At 52.0% G+C, this 20,032-nt stretch overlaps 1 protein-coding gene across 8 annotated transcripts in view; it reads right to left on the bottom strand.

The window, feature by feature from the left end:
* TRAF2 (TNF receptor associated factor 2) overlaps positions 1–14,165 on the bottom strand; it is a 31,679-nt gene extending 17,514 nt beyond the window's left edge. Inside the window, exons 1-6 of one of the 8 annotated variants that reach the window (XM_079112815.1) lie at positions 11,411–14,075; positions 10,686–10,761; positions 10,085–10,206; positions 6,698–6,916; positions 5,304–5,382; positions 4,919–5,017 (exon numbers count right to left, since the gene is read on the bottom strand). In XM_079112815.1, the coding sequence (XP_078968941.1) occupies positions 4,919–5,017; positions 5,304–5,382; positions 6,698–6,885 (366 nt within the window). In that variant the 5' untranslated portion in view covers positions 6,886–6,916; positions 10,085–10,206; positions 10,686–10,761; positions 11,411–14,075. Of the gene's footprint in view, positions 1–4,918; positions 5,018–5,303; positions 5,383–6,660; positions 6,917–7,814; positions 8,148–10,084; positions 10,207–10,685; positions 10,762–11,410; positions 14,076–14,100 lie in introns of those variants that run through there. The other 7 variants (XM_079112817.1, XM_079112816.1, XM_079112818.1 and 4 more) reach the window with 7 other exon arrangements.
* Between the last annotated feature and the right edge of the window lie 5,867 nt (positions 14,166–20,032).

Raw genomic sequence — 20,032 nt, 5'->3', positions numbered from 1 at the left:
AAACGGGCCAAGGGGACCAGAGTGAGAGGCAGGGACCACCCAGGAGCCCACTCGCTTGTCCCAACACACTGAGAGCCGATCACAAGCCTTGCAGGACAATGAACACAGATAAGCCACAGGTGACAACCTGGTGGCACTGACCACCAACATGGGAACCCCCTACCCGGTGAGCAGAGACAATGTGCTGGAGATGAGGCAGGGCTGGGAAGGCACCCTGAGCTGTAGTCTAGAGAAGGCAGGAACCCCAAGTTGCAGGTCAACAGTTGGATGAGAGAAGGGTGTCCCAGGGAAGGGTGGGCAGTGTGGAAAAGAACACAGAGGGAGAACACAGAGCAAGAACCCATCCAGGGGGCTGGGGTTGTGGCTCAGTGGTAGAACACCTGCCTAGCACATGTGAGGCACTGGGTTTGATCCTCAGCACCGCATATAAATAAATAAATAAATAAATAAAATAAACATCCGTCTACAACTAAAAAAAAAAATTTTTTTTAATTTAAAAATAAAAATAAAGAAAAATAAAGAATCCATCCAGGCACCTCTCAGGCCCAAGGCTGCCCTGGGCCTGCCCTGGGGCAGGTCCTCACAGACCCTCCTGGGGACTGCCTTACTGTGAAGGGTCTGGAAGGAAAGGTAACTCAGTCTAGCTGAAGCCTTTGAGGCCTACCTGGCTGCCACACTACACACAGACTGCAGGCAAATTGGATCATGGATGTGCCTGGGGAGCCTAGAGAGTCTACTGCAAACTCAGCATGCAGGACAGAAGTCTAGCAGGCCCCAAGCCTCCCAGCCCCAGGAGGGATGAGGCCAGCCTGCAGATGTCAGGGAGGTGCAAAAACCAGTACCGCAAGCCTGAGACAGGTGCGCTGTGAGGCAGTGGGGGGGGGGGGGGGGGGGTAGCTGGAAGCACAGAGCCCAAAATTGGTTGGTAAGGTTTTATTTGTTTATTTTAATATATATATTAACATATATATGCGTGTGTGTGTGTGCGCGCGTGTATATATATATATATATATATATATATATATATATTCAGATGTTGATAGACCTTTGTTTTATTCATTTATTTATATGTGGTGCTGAAGACTCGAGCCCAGGGCCTCACACATGCCAGGCAAGTGCTCTACCACTGAGCCACAGCCCATCCCGGTGGTAAGCTTTTAACTTGGGATGAAAACACATGAATCTTACCATCCTTCCTTACCACTTTAAGTGGCACTCACACATGCACACTGTCGGGCAGCTGTCAGTCACCACTATCCATCCACAGTACTCTTTCATCTTTCCAAATTGACACCCTGTCCCCATGAACACAGACTCCCCCTCCTCAGTCCCTGGAAATCTCCATTCTACTGCATCTCTATGGACCTGATGGCTCTGAGGACCTAACAAAGGAATCCCAAAGGGCAGGTCCTTCTGTGCTTGGCTCATCCCACTGAGTGCCAGGTGAGCATTAACAGGAGATATCAGAGCACAGTAAGTATGATGGCACAATTGGGAGAGGGGCGATAATGTGAAGGAGGGAACATGCCTATGGCCAATAGGTGGTCCGCAGTGACTCAGAAAGAACTCAACCACAGGGCCCCTTGTGGTGGTTCAGCAGCTCCACAAGGACTGGGCTGCAGTTCAGGATTCCCTGGAGACTCCTGAGTGAGGCTGCTCTGAGGGGCCGTACCTCATTCAAGCCCCGAAGCAGGTGGGACTCTAGACAGAGAAAGCTGTCGTCTCTGGGCAGCGTCCTCAGGGCTCTCAGGAGACGGCCCTTTTCCCAGGGATGGGATCTAAGGGGTTGACTGCAGCCTGAGTGGGGGGCCTCCCACAGCTGGGAAGCACAGGGGCCGGGACAACCACCCCAAGAATCCTCAGGCCAAAGTGGCTGGGCCTTGGGGGGGCGCCTCTGGCTGGCACAGACATGCGCATGTGCATGGCCCACAGTGTAGAGTACTTTAATCCAGAGGGGAAACGTGGCAGAGGATACAGCCGAAAGAAGACTGGTTTGGCCAGTGCTGCAGGTGACGGGCCAGAAGCTCCCACACTGACCACTCTCAGCCTATTGCTTTCTGCTCACACTTGTATGCATGAAATCACAGTAATAAATAAAACTCTTCTCCTGGGCCTAGGCATAGCTCAGCAGTAGTATGTGTGCTGAGCATGTACAAGGCCTGGGTTTGGCCCCCTCAGTGGTTCTTGAAATTCCCAGCCAAGTCCAGGGCTCTCGACAGATGGTTTGCACCACCACACACAGGCAAACAGAACCAAGGGCAGTCCCCTCCCAGCCCACACAGAATTCCAAGAAGCTGATTTTTTTTTTCTTTTTTATATTTTTGGTGGTTCTGGGAATTGAACCCCAGGGCCTTGCTCATGCTAAGAAAGTTCTTTACTACTGAGCTATGCCCCCAGCTCTTCTTATTTTTTGAGACAAAGTCTTGCTAAGGTGCTGAGACTGGCCCCAAATTTGTGATCCTCCTGTCTCAGCTGCTGAGTTGCTGAGATTACAGGCGTGCACCACCACACCTGGCAGAAATCAATATTTATTCAACACACATCTGTGAGGCCTCTGTGCCTACCACCCAGGCCCTGCTCTCAGTCCTGCAGCAACAGTGGTCTTGGGGACACCTGCTAGAGTCTCTCCACAGCCATTTAGATAGTTCAGACAGTGAATGCAACCGTTCCATTCGTTGAAGGAAAGACATCACCACAAAGGAAAAACATAGCCGAAGGCTAACCAGGATTTCTGCCATTTTTCCAAACTTTCAATAACCCAGGCTATCAAGAGAAAACAGCTTTAACCTCACAACTCACAAGCAGTCGAGCAATAGATGTGGGCTGGGCAAGAGGAGAGGCAGGTCTCTGCAAAGGACACAATCTCTGTCCCTGCCTGTGACACTTACAGCCAGGAAGAGGTAATATCAATAAAACCAGGCCACGGCCAAGCTGCTCCAGAGCAGGGCCTGCCCCTCCCACATGACCAAACCCAACTCCTCTCAGGGACTTTCCAGAGCCCTCAAAGGGCACAGCCAGGGACTTTCCACCCTGCATGCCTGCAGGGCCGCGTGGCACCCAAGTCCATGCCTGGCTGCTGTCCCTAGCACTCAGATGAGGCCCATATAGCCACTGACCTCACCTATACAAGCCTGAAGGCGACAAAGAGCACAGAGGAATCCAGAGCCAGGGACTGTTATTTTTGTCTGTTCTAAAGGTTTCCTGGGCCCCCTGAGGGCAACAGGACATACAGCACTCCAAATGCCTGTACCCACACTGTCCCTGTACCCACCCAGCACCCCACCCTCCCAGGAGACCCTGATCCCATACCATCTCCCTAGGGACCAGCTCTCACAGCATCAGACAAGTGTTTCATTCTGGGCAAGCAGCCAGGGTTGTGGCAACATGATCAGGCTGTGACAGACCCCAAGCTAGGAGAGACAGCACAGCTTCTTGTTCACTCAGGTGCGGCCAAAACTGCTCTTTTGACAAAACAGAACTGGGAGCCCAAAGATCACATAGTAGAGTTGATCAAATCAATGAGGGAAGGGCTGGAAATAGCTCAGTGACAAACTGTGTGCTTAGTATGCACAAGGACCTGGGTTTGATCCCCAGCACCAAAAAATTTAAAATATTGAAAAAGCAAGAGCAGGGAGCAAGACAGAAAAAAAAACCATCAGGAATCAGGATTTCAACTACCCCAGGGTCCACCTCAGTCAGTGAAACCCAGGCCCACTGCCTGGGCAGGAAGGCATCCCCATGGGCCTTGGCCTGTGAATCCCCTACACGTAGCAAAGCCCAGGTTCTGAGCCACAGTCCTTCATGACCTCACTGCCCAGGCTGCATGGGCGGCATCAAGGTGCCTCCCGACTCTGAGGTCCCAATTTATTATTCTGCGTGACAACTTCCAGCCCCAGGACCCGTCATTCTGCTATGTGTCCCCATGAATTTGACGACTCTAGGGACCTCATATGAGTGGAATTCTACAAGATTATTCCTTCTGTGGCTGGCTTCTTCACTTAGCATGCTATCCTCAAGGTCCACACCTGCTGTCACAGGGGTCAAAGTCTCTTCCTGTTTAAGGCTGCACTACATTCCACAGTACGGAAGGACCATGTGCTGTTTATCCATCATCCACCAATGGACACTTAGGCTGTTTCCACTTTGGACTACTGTGAATAGTCTATTGCTGTGAATGTTCCCAAACTAGCAACTGAGATATAAACTTTTAAAAGCTGTTTACTATGATGAGAAAGAATGAGTAACTGGTGGACCTCAGTGTCCTAACTAGCTCTTAGCATCTCTCAGCTCACACTGCAGGTTTAGCTAGATACCTAAAGGTGAGATGAGGATCACACTGAAGTTCCCAATACACTGACACAGGACAAGTCAGCCTCAGCTGACACAGAGTACAAGCCAGGCGCTAGTTGCTACTGTCACTGGTCAGAGCCTTTCGAGAGCTCAGAACCAATGTGCCCACGTCCAGTCCAACAAGTTTAAAAACAAGGGGTACCTTGTGAACACAAGGGACACGACACGAAACCCTACCAGGCTTGGAAGCTGCCCTCCACTGCTGGGAAACCCGCAGCTGAGGCAATCGCCCCCCAGGGTTAGCAAGACCCCAGGTCCTCACACACACAGGAAGTCTCCACATACCTCCAATCCTTACCACACCCCACAGCAAAGAAACTGAGGCACAAAGAGGGGTGGTATCAGACTCCATAGTGCACAGCTTGTGCACAGCAGTTTGGTTTCTGAAAGAACATTTTCTAAGGAGCAGCTACATATATCAGATGGGCTCCAACCCCAGCAAGAGCAGAGCACAGCTCTGGTCAGAGCTACTTGAGGAGCAGAAACCTCAACTCCCTGGCTCCAGCCACCAAACCACAAGCAGGCCTCTTGGAGCAGCCCACAGCAAAATAGGAACACCTGTCTTTACCTCATATTCCTTCAAGGTCCCCTTCCAAGTGCACCCATCATTGGGACAGATGGCCGGCAGGCTCTCCACCTCCCTGCGGGCAGCATTATCTGGAAAAGCCTGGGAAGAAGAAAGCCTGGGGTTAGGCCTCCTCCCAGCATCCAAATGCCAATGAAGTGCTGTCCAAAGCACAGGACTCAACGTGCACAGCCTTCCTGGGAAGCTCTGGAAGCAGAGGATGACTCTGAGGACCAACTCACCTCTGCACACCAACTCTGAACATTCACATTTGTTAGGGGAAACTGCTAGCTCCTAAGGCCTCACTCAGTCACTGGTGTTGTTAAAGGAAATTCCAAAATATTTTCTGTTAATGTTGACCAGTTTAGCTTTAAGATACTGTACTTACCGAACTGCTTTCTAAAATAGAAACGCCTTCTTCGTATATGCCCTCATGAACACAGGCAGCACAATTCTGAGGCCCGGAGCTGGCAGAATAGAGGAAAAGCAAAACCCCACTGTGAAAACGATTACAAAGAATAAATGAACAAGCCAGGCTGGTAGCGCATACCTGCAATCCTGGCGAGAGGTAAATTCCTGTTGTCTATGAGAGCAGTTCATGGTGTCTGTTGGGCAGTTGAACAGACATGGGGTTGTGCAGGTGTGGTGCCCACACCTGTGTCCCTAGCCACTTGGGAGGCTGAGGCAGGAATGTCTCAAGTCCAAGGGCAGCCTCAGCAATTTAGTGAGGCCCTGTCTCAAAATATAAAGAGGGCTACAGCTTAGGGGTAGAGCACCCCTGGGTTCAATGACTAGAACTAAATAAATAAATAAACAAACAAACAATTTGCCCAGTGCACAACTCCACACCATAAATTCTTCAATTTTTTAATTTTTTAGTTGTAGATGGACATGATACCTTTATTTTATGTATTTATTTTTGCGTGGTGCTGAGAATGGAACCCAGTGCTTCACACGTGCTAGGAAAGCACTCTACCATTGAACCCCAGCCCTAGCCCCCAATAAATTCTTAAATCTTCTCATCATTTTTTTTTGGTACCAGGGATTGAACCCAACAGCACTTAACCACTGAACCACATCCCCAGCCCATTTTTATTCTGCATTTTGAGGCATGGCCTCGCTAAATTGCTGGGGCTGGTTTTGAACTTGAGATCTTCCTGCCTTAGCCTCCCCAGCCACTGGGATTGCAGGTGTGTGCCACTGTGCCTTTAATGTAATCAACAGCATGTATCAGTGACAGTGCTGAAAAGATCTCAAACAAATGAGACAACTCAAACTCTGAGGGGGCATGGGGACTTGGACCTCTGAGGTTGTGACTCTCTCCTGCTGTGAACAAGGCACACGCTGAGAAGCCACCCAAAGGTACACGTTCCAGATGCCCTCCCCAGAGGCAAAGCTCACCCTCAGACCACTGGACAGCTGATACACACCAACCAGCCACTACCCAGGAGTGACACGTCCTGCCCAGTGGGAGCAGTGTCAGGGAGCCGTGAGCCTTACATCACATCAGACTTAAAACTCTCTGGTATGCACATCGACAGCGACCAAAACAACAGATGAGATTCATCTTAATGACACACAGACCTTAACCCCACATATCCAAAATTAGCATTTCAACAAGCAATCAATATTTTTAAATGATTAACTTCACATTCTTGGTTTGTGCCAAGCTCTGGAACTCAGGGAAAATTTATACTGGGAGCAACCACACTGGAGGACACACCTCAAACACCAGTGCCACCCACCTGTCCCCAACCATCCCGGGTGTCTGGCTATGCACACCTGAGGATGCTGGTTAGACAGAATGAGCAGTAGCGATGGCCACACTGGGCCTGGAAGGGCCTCCGCAGGACGTTTCTGCAGGCAGAGCACAAATACTTGGCCTCTAGTTTGGTCCCCAGGAGGGTCTTGGAGAAGCCAGGCTGCAGCAGGTCTAGGGAGCCAGGGGGGGTCACACTGGCTGCAGCCATGAGAGCTGCAACCCCCACACGTCACGAAGCCCTAAGGAAGAACACAGAGCATGTCATGCTTCAATTCCAAAACCATCCTCTGGAGGGAAAATGAAGGTGATGGAGCCCACCGACTGCAAGGGGTGAAGGGTCTGAGCTACTGTGGAGACCTATAATATAGGGCCCACCACAAAGCTCCTGGGAGCCTTGGAGACAGGCTAGTTCCATCTCCTGTGGAACCTGCGGCTCAGAGAGGGTGGTGGCCACACTCTGGCACACACACAAACCATGACCATAGGCTTCCCGGTGGCATGAACCCTGGCTGGGAGAACTGGCATCTTCCTGCTAATGCTAACGTAAACCATCCTCCATCCTGTACTCATGGTCCCTACAAAAAGCATGTTTTGGGATGGTGCCCACCTGCCAGTTCCTCATGTCCTAGATAGTGCCCAGAGGGAGTCCTGCTTGGGCAGGTGATGCAGGTGGTTAGGCACTGGCCACTGTGCTCCCCATTTGCTCAGTTCCCCCACAGTCCAGGCTAAGCACACGACCTGCAGAGCCGCTGTATGCCAGCTCAGCCTCGGCACCTGATGACTGCTCGGCCTCAGCAAGCCCCACCAAGGAACCTCACTTGGATTGCCCATTCCTTCTGCCTCTTCTAAAGACTGCCAGTTGAACCTGCAAAGCTGCCTCTGCCCACCCCCACCCTATTCTTTTTATTGAACTGTAGCACTTCCTTAACCCCTGGCCTCTTCCCTCACCCTCCAGTACAATAGCCTCCACTGGCCTCCTGCGGGAGACTGACCTCACAGCAGGCTTCTCTCTTCCCTGCCCATCAGGAGCCCTCACTATGCAGGAGCCCAGGAAGAGACTGGGCTAGATAATGTTGGGCAAGGATGCCAAGACTTCCTGATCAGGCAGAGAGGGAAAGCAAGCAGCACCCAGCATACCAGATATTCTCCTCCCAGATAGCAGCCCTGTCTTAGATCCTGGCAGCAACATCCATGAGGCCTTTCAAGAACTCCTGAACTCCCTGGCAAGGGAAGAGGGGGCCCTGAAAGGACAATCCACTGCGAAGCTCCCACTCATGGCCTCAGGCCCCTCTCTCTTGCCAACATTTTCAGGAGCAAAGGGGAGGACAAGCACACCTGCCCCAGGCAATTTGGTAAAGCCCAAGTACACAGATCTCAGAGCTTCTGGCTAAAGTGAGGTCAGCTCACGTGTGCTGGGTCCAGCCGGCCCAGAAACATCCATGTCGCAGGCACCAATGATAAGATGTGAAACAGAAACAGGGCCAACAGCAGGACACCTCTGATGAGACAAGCAGGTCTGTTGCTCGCAGCCTTGCACCCGGCAGGCTAAAGCCCCCAAGAGCATGCTACTTGCCAGGGACAGCTTCCCTGCCACCTTCCCCTTCCAAAAGCAGCCTAGAGACTGGGACTGAGCTCTAACTTCGCTGTTCTCAGGGCTCCTCCTGCTAAAAAGGATGTGGGAACGGGTCACCTCTCGGGCAGAAGAGCAAACTTGTACAGCGAGGATGAGGAGCAAATGGAGAGCTCCCAGTGCAGCGCACAGCTGAAGGGTTGGCCCAGGTGGCACTGGGTGCATGCCCTGGGAAGATGAAGCAGGAAGGAGGGCCTGGTACCCAGGGAGACTCCCTGGAAGAAGTAGGGAAGCTGGAGAGGTGGCAAGCAGCTTGGAGCAGTGCCCTCCCAAGAATCTCTCCAGAGCAAAACCCTGGTCACGTTTTATTTCATTAAGGAATCAGCTCTCAGAGCCACTCCAACATTCAAGAGGCAAGTGTGCTTCCTTTTCCTCTGCAGGAGTGACAGGCATGCTGACTGCCCTGTGCATAGACAACAGCCCTAGCCAGGGGCTTCGCTGCCTGCTAGATCCTGACTACCTCCAGCCAGGCTATGCAGGTCCACCTGGCTACAGGCCCTATTGATTTGCCTACCCAAGGTCCAAGTCACCTAGAGTGTCCTGGTGGCCCTCAAAGCCTTGAGTCACCCACATCCTGGCATCAGGAAGGGCCCATCCAGCAGTCAGATCACTGGTGGGAAGACTGTGGTAAGGTAAACAGCATTGTCATGTGGTCTTGACACAGAGTGCAGGTGACTCAGTTCCACAACTGCTCACCTGAGAAAGGGACTGACCTCTTGCAGCAGACCCAGTGACTGGACAGACTCAGATAAACCCAGGAAGCTGCTAACATCTCTCCTTCCTCCTTTCTGGCCTCTGCCCTGGATGCTATCCCAGAAAGTGGGCTTCCTGGTCTCAAGGCCACTCACCACTTGCCAAGGACTTGCCAAATCCAGAAGGTTGGGTCCACTCCTTGTTCAAGCACCAGTCAATTCCACCCGCTCTGCCTCCCAAATCAAAAGCACGGGCCCTCTCACCTCCACCCAACACCTTGCTTTCCTCCACACCCACACCAGATGGACGCCCCACCCTAATCTAGGGTGTCCTGTGCACTCAGAAGAAAACCAGTTACAGACTCCATCACCCCCACTGGGACTGAACCCACTGTTGTCCTCTGCTCTCAAACATACTGAGCCTCAGGCCCTTCCTTCAAACATGCCCTCATTAACCGACCTGTGCACACTCAGGTCTGCTCCTCATGCCTGTGATTCTGGGAGATCACTGAGTGACCCAGGAGCTGACAGAATGTACCTGGATACAATAACGCAGCCTATCAAGGTATACTGGCTGATTTTTTAAAAATTTTTTTTAGATGTTGATAGAGCTTTATTTTATTCATGGTGCTGAGAATTGAACCCAGTGCCTCACACATGCCATGCAAGCGCTCCACCACTGAGCTACAACCCTAGCCCCTATACTGGCTGATTTTGAAATGGCTATCTGACTTATGAGCTGTTCACTATTCCTTCAAGCACACCTCAGTGTTGATTATATATATTAAAACAATCCACAACACAAACCACACAGCAGGGACAGCTGTCACAGGCCATTGTCTGTTTATTAGTCACTGTTTTCAGATCCCTGGCAGCCAACATGGCTGGTCCCTGTGGACTACATCCTGACAACAACCTCCAGAGACCTCACATCAAGCCTCTATGCAAAAAATAAAAACTAAATAAATTCCTAAAAACCCATGAAACATCCAGAGCTCAAGCCTACAAACCCACAGCCCATGAACAGGAAGCACTTTTAACTCAGAAAACTCATGGCCCCTGAAGTTGCTACACGCCCTGCTCACCTTGGAATCAATCCACGCATCACCAAGCAACACGCCAACCCCAGACCAGTAGGACCAGCACCTTCCATGGCAGAAGGCACAGACTTCCAAGCCATTAGGTCATCTGCAGAGCCTCCAAAGACCTGCAGAGGGCAGCAACCAAGAGCTGCTCCCACTGTCCTGGGCTGGTCCCACAATGTAGAACAATGACAGACCCTATGGGTCATATTCCATCTGCTGGGCACTACCCAATTTCAACCAACCTTCTAAATTTATGATTTAATGACAACTGCATCCACATGGCAGAGTCCCTCCCCTAAGCACCCAAGAGAGGGGGTACTGGGGTTCTGCATACCCAAAGTCCCCTAGAGGGAAAGCACTTGTCTATCTCTAACCCTGAGGTGGATGTGCTCTCCTCTCACCATATGTGCCCACTCCTACTGGTGGCACATCTTTACATATGTCCTGGAGAGGCCAGAGAAGTAGCATGCACCTTTAGTCACAGATACTCAGGAGGCTGAGTAACACAAGACCCCATCTCAAAAAAAAAAAAAAAAAAAAAAGTCCAGAGAGCTCACAGAACACCCACACCATGCAGGGCAGACACGGCGGTTCTGCTCACCTCCACACCCCAAGACAGCACCCCCAGTCCACAGCCTCCTGTGTTCCACCACGTCTTGCTGCATCTGTATATGCAACTGAAACAAAAGGCTCATCAAACTATACTTTTCATGAGCAGTATTCAGAGTTTTCTATTTTATTCCGTTTTTTCTGGGTAGAAACTACTAAATTGATTTCATGAGCCACTGCACATGCCTGTGATCCCAGCAGGGTGGTAGAAGAATTGCAAGTTCAAGGCCAGCCTCAGCTTAGAGAGGCCCTAAGCAACTGAGCAAGACCCTGACTCAAAATTAAAAATAAAAAATGGGCTGGGGAGGCTAGGGTTGTGGCTCGGCAGTAGAGCACTAGCCTAGAATGTGTGAGGCACTGGATTCAATCCTCAGCACCCCATAAATAAATAAAATAAAGGTATTATGTCCATCTACAATAAAAATTTTTTTAAGTTAGAAAAAAAAGGGCTAGGGATATGGCTCAGTGGTTAAGCAGCCCTAGGTTCAATCCCCAGTACGAAAAATAAAAAAGTTACATACACTGCAGACCTTTCCAGTTCCAGACTGGTTTTACTGTGAAGTCCTGCTCTATGGGCTAGTGGATTACAAATGGAATTGACATTCATATGTATCTGAGAGTGTGTGTGTATGTGCGTGTTGTCACGGGCAGTCCTAATTTCCTCATTCCCAAATGTGGTCCAGACACAAATGCTCTGGCTTCAAACACAAGACTTACATTTTGCTAAAAGGGCACCACAAGCCAGGCAGGCGGGTGCACACCTACAATCCCAGCTACTCAAGAAGCTGAGACAGGAGCATCCCAAGTTCCAAGCCAGCCAGGGCAACTTAGCAAGACGCTGTTTCAAAATAAAAAGGGTTGGGGGTGTGACTCAATGATAAAGTACTTGCCTAGCATGCATGAGACCCTGGGTTCCAACCCCAATACTGCCAAAAAAGAAAAAAAGGCACTACTACCAGACACAAAATAATATTTGGGGAACAGTCCCAGTTTTCAGCAGTTCAAGGTAAGGCAAAATAAATCTGTGATGACAAAGGTTGAGTGGTTATTATCTCTGGAGGTCAGCACTGCCCTGTGAGGGTCAGGAGGAAGCCTCCAAGGGTGCTAAAAATGATGCACATGAGAAACAAAAATATACATGGCTGACAACTTAGCATTTGTACACAAAAACACAAAGTGGAATTTCTATTTTCAAAGAGCTAAAAAAAGATGATGACGTGCTTAATTACCACAGACACGTTTGTTTCTCCAAAATAATCTAATCTCCTAAATATTAAAAAATGGCAAGATGAAACCTCAATAAGGTCCCCCACCCAGCACTGGAGCGTGTGGGCTATCAGTGCCTGGATGATGCTCTGCCCTTTCCCTCTGTTGAAGTGGGAACCTGGCAGTATATGCCCTCCATAAGTCCAGCTCCAGCCCAGGAACCATAGACCCGGGCCACTGTCTAGGGGAAAGAACAGCAAGCCAAGGGAAATAGGGACATGCCCCCAACACTGTGACCCTGACCAGGCTGAAATCACCTGTACCTAAGAGTCAACACACAAATCTGAAATGTGAACATGGCTGAGTAATACTGGTGTGGAACTCAAAAAAGCAGGTTATATGTTACAAAGATCAAACAGTGCCCAAACCATGACACCAAATCAGATATGGGTAAAACCTGGCCATATGGGGTAGCATTGCCTTGCCCCTGGCAAATGATGGAATTTATGCCAGGGCCTCATTCTTCAAACAAACAGGCAGACTCCAGAATAATCCAAAATGCTGGGACTCAAGCTCCCCTAATCTGTGTTTCTACCTACAGCTCAATATCATTTTATGCAATTCTAAGATCCCACATAGGAGTCCATTTGCATGTACCTAGTTCTAACCCACACACATAACAGGTAAGATTAAATCTGCACTCAGCCCCAAGTATGAGGCCCTTCCAAGTACTAGAAATATACTTCACATTTATAAATTTATACTTAAGCTCATCTTTTTTTTCCAGGCAAAACAGTACCAAACAAAAGCTTATACCAATTTGAATACCTGACAACTGTATATAAAAATATCAAAAGCAAAAGGCAAATGCTGTGGGAAAGAACAAATGTTGGCTGATATTTATTTATGCAACCAACATTTGGTTTCACTTATTCAAAGCTAGGGTCACTGGGCAGGGATGTGGCTAGGAGGTAGAGTGCTAGCCTAGCACACATGAGGTCCTAGTTCCAGTCCAAGCACCACACACACATGCACACAACAGGTTCACCAACAGAGATGTCATTCAAACTCTAAAGTAATACATACTGTTTGAGATCATGTGGCTACATGATAGTGTCTGTTTTTCGTTGGCACTGGTGGCTATAGGGTTCCTGCTCCCTGACCTCTTCGCGTGGGGTGTCAGGAATCGTTCAGCACCTCAACCCTTTAAATATCATCCAAAAGAGTCCAAGGAAAGCTCCAGCCCTGACCAAGTCACTGCACCAGCTTCCCTGCTGCCACCCAGGCCCTGCTGGCTTCACTCTCCTCCCAGAAGACAGAATGACCTTTAACACAGGATTCAGACTGGGTCTCTCCTCCACCAAGAACCCCCAATAAAAGCTGAAGCTAACCCAACTCCACCTGTCCTGCCCCCACCCCTCTCCAACGGACCTGGCCTTCCAGGATGACCCTCCTTAAACCTGCACCAGCCCCTTCTGCTACCAGCCAGCCCCTTGGCTCGTGGGCAGCCTGCCAGGAGGCCGGGACTTGGAGACATGAGTCCAGAGTCTAGGCCACTGCCAGGCACACGAAAACGGAGAGAAGCCAGGCCTCCGTGCTCTCGCACTGCTTCCCAGGCAGGCGCCCTGCAGGACTGCACGGGGCGGCCCGCTGCTCCGCCGGCCCGGGCGCACCGCACACCCCCACACGCCTCTCCCGGGAAGCAGCTCAAGGACTGGCGGCGGGCGGGGCGGCGAGGCCTCGCCAGGAAGCCGAGGCTCGGGGCAGGTGGCGGACGGAGGGGGCTGCCATGGGCAGAAGTGCCTGCGTCAGGAAAGGCGGCCGGGTCGCAGCGACGCCCGGCAATCGAGGGGACCCGCGCTGAACACAGCTGGGAAAGCCCGGGGCCAGGCGGCGGGCTGCCGAGGGGGCCGCGCGGGGCCAGGCTGAGCGCGGCGGCGTCCCGGGGCTACGGCGGAGGCGGGGGCGGGCAGGACCCCTGGACCCCGCGGCCGAGACACCCCCGGGCCCGCGCCGTCCGCACGGCCGCCAGCGTCGCCAACTTTCCCGCCCCACCCCCGACTTTCGGTTTCCGGCTCCGCCGCTCCGAGAAGTCCCCTCAGAAGGCGGCGGCTCCGCGCCCGCCCGCGACCCAGCCGCCGCCCCTGACCCCGGCCGGACCCCGCGCCCGGCCCACCCGACCCGGACTCGCGCCGCCTCACCCAACGGTCTCGGAGCGCCCGGAACTCGGCGCCCGCGCGGCCACCGCCCCCACCGCGGGGCGCTCCGCCCCGAGCCCGCCTGATGGACTAACGCAGGAGCCTACCACGAACGCGAAGGGAGCCGCGGAGAGCGCCGATTGGCCGAAGTCGCCCTCTGTGGGCCCGCCTCCTGACGGATTGACACGGCAGCCTATCCGGAACGTTCAGGGAGCCGCAGCGGACGCCGATTGGTCGGCGCTGCAGCGGTGTAGTACTTAAGCTTGCTCTCGCAGGTTGCAAAGTCGCGGGGTGTAGGTGCACACTCCGGGTCAGCCGTGAGGTCCGATGCAGCTAGGGCCTGAATGGCACCCTCTCGCTCCATACTCCCGTCCCCACGGAGACTCGAGTCGCCGGAACAGAGGCGTAGTCCCCTTTTGAGATTGTGAAACGTCTAGAACTAACTGGATTGTATACTTCAAAAGGTTTAAATGGTGCTTTTTATGTTGCGTGAAATTTACCACCAAACAAAAGAAGCTCCTCTGCCTTCTTGACACATGAAAGGGGCATCGCTGGGAGGGCTGACGCCGTCATCTCCACCAAGGGGTCAGCCAGGAGAGGACAGAATAGCACGTGGGCTTTGCCAAAAGATGAGGTTGTGTGAGTTGCCGCGGCTGTCTCCCTGTGCTGGAAAGGAAGAAGGTTCACAGATAAGATCCCTGCACCCCAGGAAGCCTTGGAAATTGCTCAAGAATGGAACGGGCTGAAAGATGGGGTGGCTCATTAGACCACACTGCCTGCACCGCGTCTTGGTTTGGAGTTGGAATTTCCCCCACCTGAAACCCACTTTCCTGCCTCAGATAGAACTCAGCCACCAGGATGAGTTAACTTCATGGTGGCTGCAAACAGCCCTGAAGTTCTCACCTTCAGGGTCAGGAGAGTCTCATTCAAGCCCAGAAACTAAAAACTCTGAGGCACAAGGAGGTGTCTCCTCCCAGCTGCATCTGGGTGCTGAGAATCCAGCAACCCAAAATGAAGGGGGTTCACCTGCAGCAGAGTTTACACTTCCTCAGAGTAAAATGGAAAAGTTGTGCCCTGGGGGTGTAGCCCAGTGGTAGAGCACAAGCCTGGTGTGCAGAGCCCTGGATTTCACCACCCGCACAACAAAAGAGGAACGTTCTGCCAGACTTCAGACAGTGGGCCCTTCCTTGAGAGTGCCAGACCCCCTGGTCCAGGATGGTGACATCCTCCACCCCATCCTCATCCAGAGATTTAGGGCTGGGATGTAGCTCAGTGTCAGAGTGCTTACTAGCCTGCATGAGGCCCTGGGCTCAATGCCCCATGCTGGGGGGCGGGGGAAATCCCTAGCAAGACAAATCCTGGTAGCACTTCAGGGCCACGGGGACTGATGGGGCTGACAGCACCAGTGTCGTACCTTCATTTACTTTAGACTTTCCTGCGTTCAGAGTTTCACGCTTTTAAAATTTATTCTGTAACAGGCCTGTAGAGTGTGTGTGGTTGAGACCAAGGAGAGTCAGGAGGTGCTCTGAATGGGAAGTGGCCGAGGCTCAGTCCAGAAAAAGGTGACTCACTGAGGCGTCAGGCAGCCCAGGGGATCACCACACGGGTTCCCTCCTGCCAAAAGAAAGCAAAAGTCGTCCCACCAGGGCAAGGCAGGGGATGCCCCTAGGCAGACACAGGAGGGGCCCCAGCGTCTCCCACACCCGAGAACTACCAGCCGCATTGCCATCACAGCCTCAGGGTCTGGGGTGCCGGTGTGGTGGCCACTCCCCTGGGCCTCAATGTCTTGACCTGAGGGTGCTATACCCTTTGCAGAGAGGTGTGGACCTCACCACAGATGGGACTAGATGCAGTGGACACCAGCTGCTCTGACTCGGTCGCAGAGGAGAGGCCCCATCAGCTGCCCACTCGACCTACAGAGCACTGGAGGTGACAACTGCCAGTGCCACCAGTCTACCTGAAGGTTCTTCAAGGAAAGCAGCGGCCCCTGGGTGGTCCAACCCCTGTCGTCTCTCTCTGCTGCTGCTTTCATTTCATGTCCAGCAGGGCTGTGGACACTTGTGAACACAACTGAGCACTCAACTTTGCCCAGACAGGGCTGGTGCCCTTGAGGCCCATGCCTCCTGTTCTTTACTCCCTCAGGCCTTCGGGGTGACAACCAACTTCCATGTGGGGACAGGAGACACAAAGGCTGGCTTGACCCCTACTTGGGGCCCTACACCTGGGATGCCCCTCATGTGACTGGTGCTGCTCCCAGGGAGGGGGTCCACCTCACAGAGTCCACAGTCCCCTTGCTCACCCTAAAAGCTGGCCCTCTTTTCTCTCAGGCATTTGAAGGTTGCCTTGTGCTGCCACTTCTGAAAGACACCAGTCCCCTGTTGGCCACTGTCTGACACACACTCCTGGAAAGGCCAGTACAGCTCTGAGCCAGGATTTCTCCACACCAGCACCAGGGGCCGCTTTCTCCTAGGTCAGTGCACAGCCCACAGCCAGCTAGGGATGCAGGGAATTCCAGGTCCTTCTTCAGCATCTCCTCAGGGCCCTGTCGGGATTGGGGGACCCTAATGAGGGGAAGACAACGGCAAGTCTCCAGTGCCAGTGCTCTGGGGCCATCAGGTGGACTGCCTCCTGGAGGCAGGAATGGGGCACTCTCACCTCCAGGCAGTGGCTCAAAACACCTAAAGGGTCAGCCCAGGGCCACCCCCCAGGACCCCCTGTGTGAGGGTGAGCTCCCAGGTGACATGGGTGCCCGTGGGGATGGTATGGTGGGCAGCCACCTGTGCACAGGCTGAGACTGAATGGGTGGGTTGCCCTGTCTGTTTTCTGTGGACTTGGAAAGGACGCACAGAAGTGGTGGGTGGGAGAGGAACAGGGCAATGTGGCTCCGCATGTGCCTGTGTCAGAATGTTTCTGGTTAGGCACAGTGGCCACACCTGTGATCCCAGGGACTCCAGAAGCTCCAAGTTCCAGTCAACCTCAGCAAGACGGTCAAAATAAAGAGGACTAGAGGGGCAGTGCAGTGTCCCCCAGAGTTTCTGATTTAAGCAACACAGGTCACTTGGGAAGGTCTGGGAAACACAGAAAAGACTGTGAAGAACGTAAAGAAGACGCCTCAGTTCCCTCATACAAGATGGCATATGAGGTGCAGACCTGCTTCAGCACGCCCCCTCAACCAGCCTCAGAGCCACCTCACACCAGAGCCAAAGGGTCCAGTGCAAGAGCCAGCCTGGCCAGGGCCTCTGCAGCAGCAGTACCTCACCTGGCCCCCCTCCTCCCCTGCTTGGCATGCACTGGGCCTTGTTTGGGTCTCAGGATGAAGCTGGCCTTTCTCCTGGTGAGCCTGGTTTCCCACTCCCCACACCCTTTGTACCTATACGGTGAAGTGGAAGCAATCCCATCATGGGAGCCCTTCAGCATGCCTGGGGCCTGACCTGGGGCCCAGTTCCCTGTCCTTCCTGGCTGAAAGGCCCGTGATGGAGAGCTCAGGTCCTGTGACCTCTTGTGCCACCTGCTGGTCAGAATGGGAACTACTGCCTTGGCTGATTGGAAGGCCACCCTGCCCACCGGTGGGGCAGTAGACATGACCTACATCCTGCAGCTGCCAGAACCATGCACAGGGTCTCATGGTAACCAAACCCCTGAGCCAGCAAGTGTGGTAACCTGGTAAGGCCGCACAGTCCTGCATCAGAGATCCTGCTGGTGGCCTGAGGGGCTCCCCTCCACCATGAGGCAGCTGGGTACTCTCCAGCCCCACAACACTGTCCTCCCACCTTCTGAACTTTTCCACCCTGGGCTGGAGTCCAAGCAAGCTGGCACCTCTGCCCCTGTGCACAGGCCTAGCTGCTAGGTCATATCCTGCTCCACCTAGTGCCCCCCTCACCATGGCTATCTGCCTACCCTGCTCCTGACCCAGTCTAGGCCCCCTCTGCTCAATGACTGGCAGAGCGGACTTGGGAAGGCTGCTGGGAAAAGCTGGAGGTCCTGGCGCCTAGCTTGCCCTCCCTGGACTCCGCCTACACACCCACCAGTGGAAGAGGCCCCTGCCCTGAACCCTGCAGTGTGATGGGAGGGGGTCGCCCACACACCAACTTGGCAGGTGTGGGAATCGGTGACACTGTAGTCATTTCTGTCCTTGAGTTTTCACATCTGCAAATCTTTTTTTTTTTATTGTAAACAAATGGGATACATGTTGTTTCTCTGTTTGTACATGGCGTAAGGCATGCCATTTGTGTCATCATAAATTTACATAGAGCAATGTTGTTTGATTCACTCTGTTATTTTCCCTTCCCCCACCCCTCCCACCCCTCTTTACCCTCTACACAGTCCTTCCTTCCTCCACACTTGCCCCCCTCCCTAACCCTAACTCTCACCCCAACACTAACCCTTCCCTCCCCCCCATTATGTGTCATCCTCCACTTATTAGCGATATCATTCGTCCTTTGGCTTTTTGATACATCTGCAAATTTAACCCTGTCAAAATCCCCATTTTAGCTGGGCACAGTGACACACACCTGTAATCCCAGTGGCTTGGGAGGCTGAGGCAGGAGAATCATGAGTTCAAGGTCAGCCTCAGCAATTTAGTGAGACTGTCTCAAAATTTAAAAGGGCTAGGGAACTGGGGATATAGCTTAATGGTAGAGTGCTTGCCTTGCAAGCACATAGGCCCTGGGTTCAATCCCCAATACCGCCAAAAGGGGGGAGGGGGGCACTAGCGATGTGGCTCAGTGGTTAAGTACCCCTGGGTTCAATTCCCGGTACCAAAAACAAACAAAAAACCCCCATGTTTTTCTAGTTCATCCATGTTATGGTTTGGATGTGAGGTGTCTCCCAAAAGCTTACATGTGAGATGATGCAAGAAGGTTCAGAGGAGAAATGATTGGATTGTAAGAGTCTTAATCCAATCACTGAATTAACCCCCTGACAGGGATTAACTGGTAACTACTGAAGTGATGGGGAGTGGCTGGAGGAGGTGGGCATTGGGGCGTGGCTTTAGGTCTATATTTGTATCTGGTGCGTGGATGCTGCTTCCTGATCACCATGATGTGAGCTGCTTCCCTCCACCACACTCTCCTGCCATGAGGTTCAACCTTACCTCAAACCGGAGGAATGGAGGCAGGAGGATCATGGACTAAGACCTCTGAAACCATGAGCCCTCAAATAACCCTTTTCTCCCCTGCAATTGTGCTGGTCAAGCCCTTTGACCACAGCCGTTAAAAGCTGACTGAAACAATCCACATTTATCAGTTTGTTCTTCCTCCCAGTTGTTCGAAGAATGCCTTTGGTATATTCAGCCAGGGTTTATGGGATATTCCCACGCACTTCAGTCTTCTGAGGACATCCACTACTTCCGTCCGCATATGCTTCTGGGCACTTAAGTCAGTAAGAAGTGAAAAAGAAAAGGGGCTTGTATGTACATAGCTGGTGGTGAATTTCTGCAAAATTCTTCCAATCAGCCAATAAGCAATGTAGGCAAAGGGCTCAGTTCCCCTGCTGCCTGGGTGGAATGAAAACCGACTCCTCCCAGGAACATATTTGGAACTGCTGCATATGCAACTTTATATACATCTTTTTTTCTTCTTGGCTGGGATTGCATTTATCAGAATTCCTGTTTGTGGAACATAATAAATCTTTGTCAGTGTCCACAATGAACTCATCCTTGGGAAGCCTTGAGCTTCCCAAGCCAATGTTAGTACTAATAATTACATACAAATTTAATCAAGCACACTAGAGAAATGTGTGAATCATCTTTTTATTCCATCTAGAAAACAACTCTGCAAAATCGTACAGAGGCAAACACAAGGTAAAAACAGCAGGCAAAAGCATTAAAGACATGCATCATGCAATTACTAGTTCACACAATTGTTATGTTTCTGAATTTTGTGATGCTTGTGGCATTTATACTTTCAAAAATTATAATTTATTTTCTTACTGTACA

The sequence above is a fragment of the Sciurus vulgaris genome (genome assembly GCF_902686455.1).
Source record: "Sciurus vulgaris genome assembly, chromosome: 15".
In the NCBI taxonomy this organism is placed as follows: domain Eukaryota; kingdom Metazoa; phylum Chordata; class Mammalia; order Rodentia; family Sciuridae; genus Sciurus; species Sciurus vulgaris.
This window is presented reverse-complemented; position numbering and strand designations above follow the sequence as displayed.